The 8,863-nt window shown below is 40.4% G+C and overlaps 1 protein-coding gene across 10 annotated transcripts in view; it reads right to left on the reverse strand.

The window, feature by feature from the left end:
- Nucleotides 1-8,491, reverse strand: part of LOC119781844 (chondroitin sulfate proteoglycan 5-like) — a 73,014-nt gene extending 64,523 nt beyond the window's left edge. For 5 of the 10 annotated variants that reach the window (XM_038282438.1, XM_038282435.1, XM_038282433.1 and 2 more), the window contains exon 1: nt 7,961-8,489. In XM_038282438.1, the coding sequence (XP_038138366.1) occupies nt 7,961-8,060 (100 nt within the window). In that variant the 5' untranslated portion in view covers nt 8,061-8,489. Of the gene's footprint in view, nt 1-7,960 lie in introns of all 10 variants that reach the window. The other 5 variants (XM_038282430.1, XM_038282431.1, XM_038282432.1 and 2 more) reach the window with 2 other exon arrangements.
- Nucleotides 8,492-8,863: the final 372 nt, after the last annotated feature.

Raw genomic sequence — 8,863 nt, forward strand, 5'->3', positions numbered from 1 at the left:
CACAAACATAAAGACTGTCAGAAGGCAGTTAGTGTTTCCCTACTTATACTTCCTCTAAACACATTCTCTTGGATTATTAATCAGATTAAAGGGTTCCAGTCGCTTACATGGATCTTGTTGTATAACATCCATTACTCAGGTATAAAGGTTACTTTACAAACATTTTTCAATGACAGGCTTGATATCAAGATTGAGGATCAGATGGGGAGCAAGAGCCATTGTGATATTTCTGAACTACATATTCCTTTTCATTGGTATTGTAACCATAATGGGGAAGAAAGCCTCAAAGTGGTAGGCATCATAAACTTCCAAGACATCCAACATCCCTGCAACTAGAGTCTAGAATAATAGCCCTATTAATGTGCTTTCTAAACAAGTTTTCTAAATAATATTATTTAAACTAGTTAAAACTTTGTGGTCATGATTCAAACTACCTCCTGTCAAATGTTGCTGTGCACCTGAGCAAGACAGCTAGGCAAATTTACACTCCAAACTGAAAGGTAGTTGAGTATAATTTAAAATGCTTTAAATGTCTCTACAACTTTCCTCTCGTGTATGTTGTATTAGGGGTATTATATTATACACCAGTATATTTTTGTTGCCAACAACAAAAAACTACATTATAAAACTTTATGAAAAGTGCTTTAAAGGAGTCATAGAATGTAAAACCAAGTTTATATTGTCATAGATGAAAAACGATAGTTCAGTGGGTGAAATGGACGTACAGAGAAGTTTAAACCCCATCGACACCTCCTTTCTATGCAAATCTCACAATTCTAAACTTCCACCATAAAATGGGCGAATTCAAACAAAGCACAGAGTTGACGTCAATTCGGGGATGTTACCTCATTTGGTTCTGGACTGACTGGACTGTTCCTCAGCAGAGAGCCATGAGCCACCCGTCCTCAGCCGTAGGAGGGGTACTGGGGGTCCGTAACAGACATCCCAAGTCTCCCGGAAATTCCAGGAGTCTCCTTGATATAGATAGTTGTTCACCGAGTCGGATAAAGTATCCTGGATTTAAGACTATGCGAGGTGCTGTTTTTTTTTTTGTGCGAGTGAGAGCGGGCAGGCAATACAATAATTCGTGCACCATGTGCGGATTAGAACTACTTTGATTGCGCAGGAACAACAAGAGAGAGCAGGGTGTGGGGAGGAGGTTGCTTTTGAAACCTGTGCGTATCCATCCAAAGCGATGCTCTGTTCAACAAGCGTTCCAGGCGACTGGTTATAAGAGAGTGGCTGATTGGATTAGTCAGAAAAATAAGGCAACCAGTAAGTTTTGGTTTACTCTCTTACAGCCACCTAGTTACCACTCAAAGCTGTGCATCCTGTGAAATAAGTTGAATCCTCCAGTAAAAAAACGAAAATATAAGACTCCCTTTACAGCAGAATATACAAAAGTATGTTGCACTGTAGTCGACCAAAATCTCGGACGATTTTGAAATTCCCCCCGGACATTTTTTTAGGTATGAAAAGTAGGACGTGTGTGGAAAAAGGGACATCTGGTCCCATAACATATCAATAATTTGATGTTTCGGTGAGTGAGTGCTTGTTGCTATGATGCTGTTGTTGCTCAGCAGCTTTGCTTGTTGTAAACCAACCAATCAGCGTACAGCTCAGCTAAGTATTCATCAGCATACCATAAAAGGAAGAAAAACCCGTAATTTCATTCTGGAGCTTTTAACCAGGCTTGCATTAGGGCTCATGGAACAGCAAATTAGCCATTTTCGGCCCAACCAATGTCCCACACCCTATTCAGAGACCTTAAGGACCAGCACCAAATACCCTATATAATCATTCTATGACCCCTTTTAATCAGTCACACCTGTCTTAATCCATGCTTGGTTAGACGATGGAGTTTGAAAAAGGAGGCAGGGAAAGCAGAATAAAGCATTAGCTTTGCTGCATGCAGTTAGCCAAGCCTTGTTGCTAAATCTTTATATAAACCTGTCAATCAGCTGCACTTTATAACAGACGACTGTGGCGTCAGCACTATGGCTGGAGGTGGTGTGTGGTGGTGGAGAGCTACTCCCCAGGATTGTAATATCTTTTACATTGAAGAGGAGCTACTGGACATGTACAACTTTTAATGAGAGTCTATGGGCAGGATGGAAATACATCAACAATCCAACAATGAACAAGACAGCTTTGCTCGTCATTAAGGATTAAATATCTATCCAAAAAATATGTTTTGAAAAATAATAATTTTATAATTAAATTTGTAATTTTTTTTGTCTTAATCAAGGTCAGTGGGTGAGTGGGGGGGCACCATTTCCCCCTTTTTTGGCCAGCTGCCACGGCTCCGAACCCAGGCTTTAGGAGGCATGGAGAAACATGTTACAGTAATGAAACTTCCCAGCAGTGGTCAACCAAGCAAAATGTCTCCAAAAGAGCTTTAACAAATCCTACTGGACATTGCAGGCCATACCCAACTCAGTTAAGGTCAGTGGTCAAGATTTAACAGCACGACTGGGAAAAATGGAATCAATGGCAAACTTCCAAAGCCAAAACCACTGATGAACATTTTCAACTCAAATGCATCTCCTAAAAAACTGTTTAGTGGACTGACTAGATTAACAAAGTCAAACTTTTTGACGAGCATGTATCCTGTTACAAAATGAATGACACTGATGGGACTTTTGTTCTGCTTGAGAACCCTGATAACCTCTGTTAACTGATGGATCCATATATTATCCTCTCTGCTACAAAATGGTGAAGAAGTATTTTGATTTAAAAGTGCAAATATCTTTTCCTGGTACTTTGGAAAACATGGAGGCTCTGAAGCTCTGTTACTTATATAATTTCTTAAAAATCTCCAACAGAGTAGAACCACAAAAAAACACTTCAAATTTAACTATTAGGACATCATGGAAGCTGTTTATACAGCCAACACAGACACACACATAGTGTAGCCAGTAGGCACTCAGCCACAAAATCCAAACATTTTGGCTTTAATGAAATTCATTGCTAAAACATGTCATGGCAGCGATATGAACACACAGAGCGGCCACTGGATGTGCAGTGTTTCCATGGAGACTAAAAGGAAAAGGCCGAGACGGCGCATGCATCGCTATTTTTCATCTTTAACCAGAGCTGCAAAATGAGTCTATTTTATGATTGCTGTCTGTTCTTTTTTATCCTTTACGATAAAAAGCACTGGACTGGGTTAGTTGGCTCATGGAGGGAGGATTTGGCTTAAAGATTAACCAGATATGTGTGTCAGCAGGACAGAGGAGAAAATGCAGATAGTACAGGAGGAGGAGAGCACATCCATGGGTTTATGTCCAAAAACAAGCAGCAGACATCCAGGGTCCAGCCATCATCCAACCAGGAGGATGGGGGGGCTGGGGGGGATGGAGGGCCGCATGTCATCAGAGGGATGAGGATTACAAATGACCACTAGAAGAGGGATGAAAAATATATAGATGGAATGAACGAAGGGATTCAGATTGTCTGCTGTCAGTTACGGACGGTTGGATTTTTGTCCTTCGCAGATGTGGGACAAGCTGCCGCCTCACTTCACCGGTGAAGCGAGATGTGTTGATGGGTGGGTTGAGGGGTGGGGGTGGAGGTTTAGCCCAAGGTGGCTGTCTGCACCAAATCTGCCAGCTTCTTTTTGTGCTACTGTAAAAGCACCTGATCTGGAAGGTGACAAGCCACAAAATCACTTGAGGAAAATTTTTGAATCCAACTGACGTTAAGATGATGATGGTGAATTTCATTATCTTAATATCCTGCACCATCCCTGGAGCAGAGATAGAATCTCCATCTCATTAAACCATTTTTTAATAAACATGGAAGCCTTCCTCTGCCTTTCTGTCATTTTCACTATTTAAAAAAAACCGATGCCATGTTTAGTGAGATTCATGGACCTAAGAAGGTGAATTTCAGCAGCAAGTCATTTTTTGGCAATCGACTATCTATGGAGGGTTAAATAAATATCTGTACATGTATTATGTAAAAAACACGTAAAACTAATAAATAAATGTTCCATCAATACTATTCAACAATTGAAAACTCTTCAGTTAAATACTATTTAAATATTTTATGCATCATTACAATATTAAATTAAATAATTTGCAACAAATTGGTTAAACACCACTTATTTTGGGTCGGGGGGTGTTATGGCACTAGTGGCTCAATTTTTGGACAGTAGACTGACAGGAAATGGGGTATGAGTGAAGGGCAGAGACATGCAGCGAAGGACCACAGGTTGGATCCAAACCCGGGGTCGGCCGTGTCGAGGACTAACCCCTTGCTCAAACTGGCTCCGGTGCGGTTACCGAGCCGACGGAGACCGCAACTCCCGCACACCCCCTCTCCCACTGCCCTTTTGACTACGGTGCGGTGCGGTTCTGCGGCTCCGGCAACAGGTCCGGAGATTTAACAGAAGTTCACTTGAGTTCACGTAACTTCACGCGATAACACGGCCCAAATAAGGATATTTGCGAGAGCTTGTTGCGGAGGGCTCCGGCACGCCGCAAGGATAGCTTTCTTGCGGAATTTTATGCAGTGCCGGAGTGTCTCGGTAACCGCAGCCAGACAGCTCAGCAGCCGGTGAGAAAGGTTTACGTCTTTTTAATGACTTGGAATCACTGCGGCGCCGCACCCACCACACCGCAACGGTAAGACCGGAGTCGGTGTGAGCCTGGGGTATAGCCTCCGTATGTGGGTCGTGTGTGCTTACCACTGCGCTACCAAAGCCCGCCCCATAAGTTTTTATTATTTATTTACATGCACATTTTATATTTCACTAAGTATTTATGTATGTCATGTCGTCTGTGCGGCACCTATCAAACTCAGTGGGCGGGACTAGGGAAACATCCATAAAGACTCTGGCGTCTGATTGGTTGCTTCTCACTACACAGTACAAGACCACTTTTTCCAAGTTTTCTTTGACAAAGCCTATATTTAGCCAGTTAAGTCACAAATAACTTTAGAAACCAGTTACAATTTATTCAACACAGACTCTGTATCCCTAGTTTGGTCTGAAATATATCTAATAAGCTTATAAGAAAGCTCACTGAGGTCCAACATGGCGTGGGTTGCCACAGACTTCAGAAAGCATCAACATTAGCTCCATCTATTGGATAAAACCGACTTAAGTTCTCTCATGAACAAAAGAGACCAAACTAAGGACATAGACGCTGGTGTTGCTTATTTTGGAAGTTATTTCCACATTTTACAGTGAAAGCATTTACTAGAGTGAAACGCTTAGACCGAATATAGAGCACTGAACAACCCAGATGGTAATCATCAGATATGAACAAAATAAATATATAAAAACATCCATGCAAGCTAATTTCCTGACACTGAGGTACACTTCCGGTTCTACCCCTCATCCCAGTCAAGAGGAGGAGCAATAAGTGACAAATATTGATGATCTACAGGACAGGATGCTTTTAATCCTTTGCATCAAGACCACCTTTAAATACATTTTAAATTATAACACTTATTAAGACTTACTGTGAAAACGTAAGATGAAATAGTTTACTATTCTGTAGAAGATTTACGATTTCCTTTGGAAGCTTTAGGGGTTAACCTGGAGCTCAGTTCTATACATCTAGTTCTACTGGCTGGTCTACTGCTCCCAACGAATCATTTAGGGAAAAAGAGGGACCTTATGCAGAAATTTTGAAGCAGGGCCAATACAAGACAATTCTCGTGTTTGTGAATGCTCTGAAATAGGATTATTTAAGGCTATTTAAGGGTACTATACAGAAGGAAATTCCAGCTAAACTACTTTGCAGCAAAGAAGAAAAGATTCCAAGTTTTAAAGCTTTTTTTAAACCTGTAATAAAATGTGTATTGAAAGGGGGTAAAGTTTAAATGTCGTTACAAAAAGGTCCAATTACTGCATTAAGTTCTAACTCCTCACTTGGATGGGGCTTAATCTAGTGCCAGATCACATAAGAAAATCCTGAGGTTTTGGCATTTTAGTTTAATATTAGGATGACAATAACAGTCTACTGCATCCTCGTTTTCTCAGCAGTGATTCTCTGACTTTTAATGATTTGGTGAAACTCCAAAAAGCCAAAAGTAACAATAGATATTTAATGTTAAAAACCAATGGAACATAATTTCTCTTCAATATAACATTTCAAATAGTGCTTTGCGATATATAAATATTGGTGCTGATACTGTGATGACTATATATTTTTCCCCCCAATTTAAACCACAATTTAAACAACAAAGCACCCTCATTAAATCTGCCATGTTCAACTGTTTAATTGTGCAAAACAGCTTGAATTTAGTGACAATTGCATATGATTTTAGATTGAGTCACAAGCTGTTAAAGAGAATGGAACATATTTTATGACCTGATTAGTTCCAATCAATTTAACATTTAAGACAAATCCAAAATGTAATTAGAGGTTTTATGAACCATTTCTCTATACAAACTGGATCTTTCAAAGCGGCAGTAAATATCTTAAAACGTTTAAAATGCATCTGTCTTTTTGTGAAACATTGTGTTCATGAAATCAACGGGTTAAAGTGAAATAAAGTGCCATGTTCTGTTGATTCAGTGGATGTGGTGGAAATGGTGAACTGACAGGGAAAGGATGTCTTTGTTGCTCCATATAACCCAGACACAGTGACAATAAAACCACATCCATGTGAATTTCAGCTGCTCAGATGAATCAGTCGGATTTTATTTGATTATAACGCCAGACTGATTTCATCTCGTGCACGTTCCTGCATGATTAATCTGACAGCAATGTGGCCGGCGTGCATGTGCAGCAAACCCCTTTGTCTGAGGTCCTCCGCACACGTGTTGGTTCTTTTATTTTCATGTTTACTTTAGATTTTTTTGCCCTATTTTCCCTAACTGAGTGTATCAGAATGTCCTCAGACCCCTCATGAATTATTTATCAGCTACCCCTCGGCTTTAATCCTCGCCTTTTGTGAAGCTGTGGTCCCTTTGGGGATCCGGTTAAATGCATCTACTGCTGGACGTTGTTACTGTCACACGAACCTGAGGGTCCTGGGATTTTTCTGGGGAGGATTCTGTGGTTGCGTACTGACAGTGTTAAAACAGTGACCTGATTGTCAAAAAACACTGCTTGTTTCATTGGTGTTCCTTTAATAGGAGTATTTAGCAGCATTTTAGACCTCATATACAATAAAAGCATCCACATATCTGAAAATGGAGCAGATATGAAATGTAATTGTATGTTTTCTGACATTATTACTTAAGTAAAACCTAAAATTCTAATGTAACTTTCAAATTTTTATAACACAGTATTGATTAAGATGAACCTAGATCTTCCTCTGTAACTCTTTCTTTTCCATTACAGGAACGTTTCCACCTCTCTATTAGCTCTGATCATTGTCAGATGTGTTCACAAAGGACAGTAAACGAACCATCTGAGTTATCTGATCGGATGCATATATTTGACATGTTTGTTAGTTAGGATTTTGCACAAATTTATATTATTTGTATTCAATATATTGAGCAGCTCTAACTATGTTGCTATTCTGGTGCCAGATGGGGTCTTCAAGACTTTAAGCTGACCTACTTTATGCTTTATGTAATTTTATTTTAGATTTCATACTTTCACTGATAGTTAAACAATCATCCTTTTTTTGCATCATCTGAATTATCACTCTGTAACAGTTACTAGAATAATGTTTTTAAATGTTTTCTAGTGGAAAATCTCTTAATAATTGGGTATATTACGTTTTTACCATGTAGGTTGGGATTAAAGCAGCAATGGATAGTATTAATATAGTAATTTAAATACATTTTACCGGTTCATTAATGAGAAGAACTTCCTAACCTACAATGTGAGCCTCACTGACCTCCTTTCTGTCTGCCCTGTGGGACTATGTTACGGTAGCCTTCCCTGAATCCACTGAGATGATGTGCTGCTGCTGCCTGCAGCAGACAATTCAACTAATTGATGCAAACGCTTTTGCATGATTGCTGTGCACAGAGAAAGAAGCCGCGTCTTACCGTGGACACACAGTGGGATCAGGTGCAGAGCCATGGAGCAAAACAGCAGCATTTGCCTCCAGCATCCAGCGCAGACGCTCGCTTTCTTCCTTCCCTGCATCCTTGTTGTGCAATTTTATGCTCAGACGATCGAATGTTGAAATATAAAAATAAAACACCCTGGATTTTAAAAAGTAGTGTCAGAAAAGTTGGGGAAGCTTGCAGCAAGTAGTCCGGATGGATGGATGTTTATTCTAGACTCCAGCCTCTCCGCGCTTCTCCTCCATAGCCGCTTGGTCTGCTGCGTCTCCGCCGCTGCTTTACTCACTCCGGTCAGCTCCCTGTGGAGGCTTTTACGGCTCCATTGCTACAGAACGTGCAGGAGGCGGGCGGTGTTAGGGGGGTTAGTAGTTTCTAGATGGCGCAGAGAAAAGTTGCGGACCGGACCGGTGCTTTTTGGGGCGGTTCGTGTGGCTGAGAGGAGGACAAACGCACGGCGGTCTGCTGCGCGCTCGGCAACCTTCTGATCGGCTGGGAAAAAAAGAGGACTGTTGATGCGCCTCCTCTCCCACCTCTTCTCCCCCATCCTTACCCCCCTTTCCTTTCTTCCCTTTCACATTTCACCAAAATCATTTCCACCTTATTATATTCTCTCCGTTTACTAAACTTTGCACGACTTTTACTCCTTCTTAACCCCTCACACTTTTCCTTCCTTACTTCCTTCCTTCCTTCCTTCCTTATCCTCTGATTAGAGGATTAGGGCCACTGAAAAAATTAAAACAGATAAACATATTTTTAAGAATTATTTCTAGTTCATATGGGGATGGACATCTGACTTTTTTCTCAATATTATGACTTTAATCTCAGAATTATGACTTTAATCTCAAAATTCAAACTTTTTCTCTGAATTATGATTTTAATCTC

Source organism: Cyprinodon tularosa, unplaced genomic scaffold (genome assembly GCF_016077235.1).
Source record: "Cyprinodon tularosa strain WSP-4 unplaced genomic scaffold, ASM1607723v1 ctg183, whole genome shotgun sequence".
In the NCBI taxonomy this organism is placed as follows: Eukaryota; Metazoa; Chordata; class Actinopteri; order Cyprinodontiformes; family Cyprinodontidae; genus Cyprinodon; species Cyprinodon tularosa.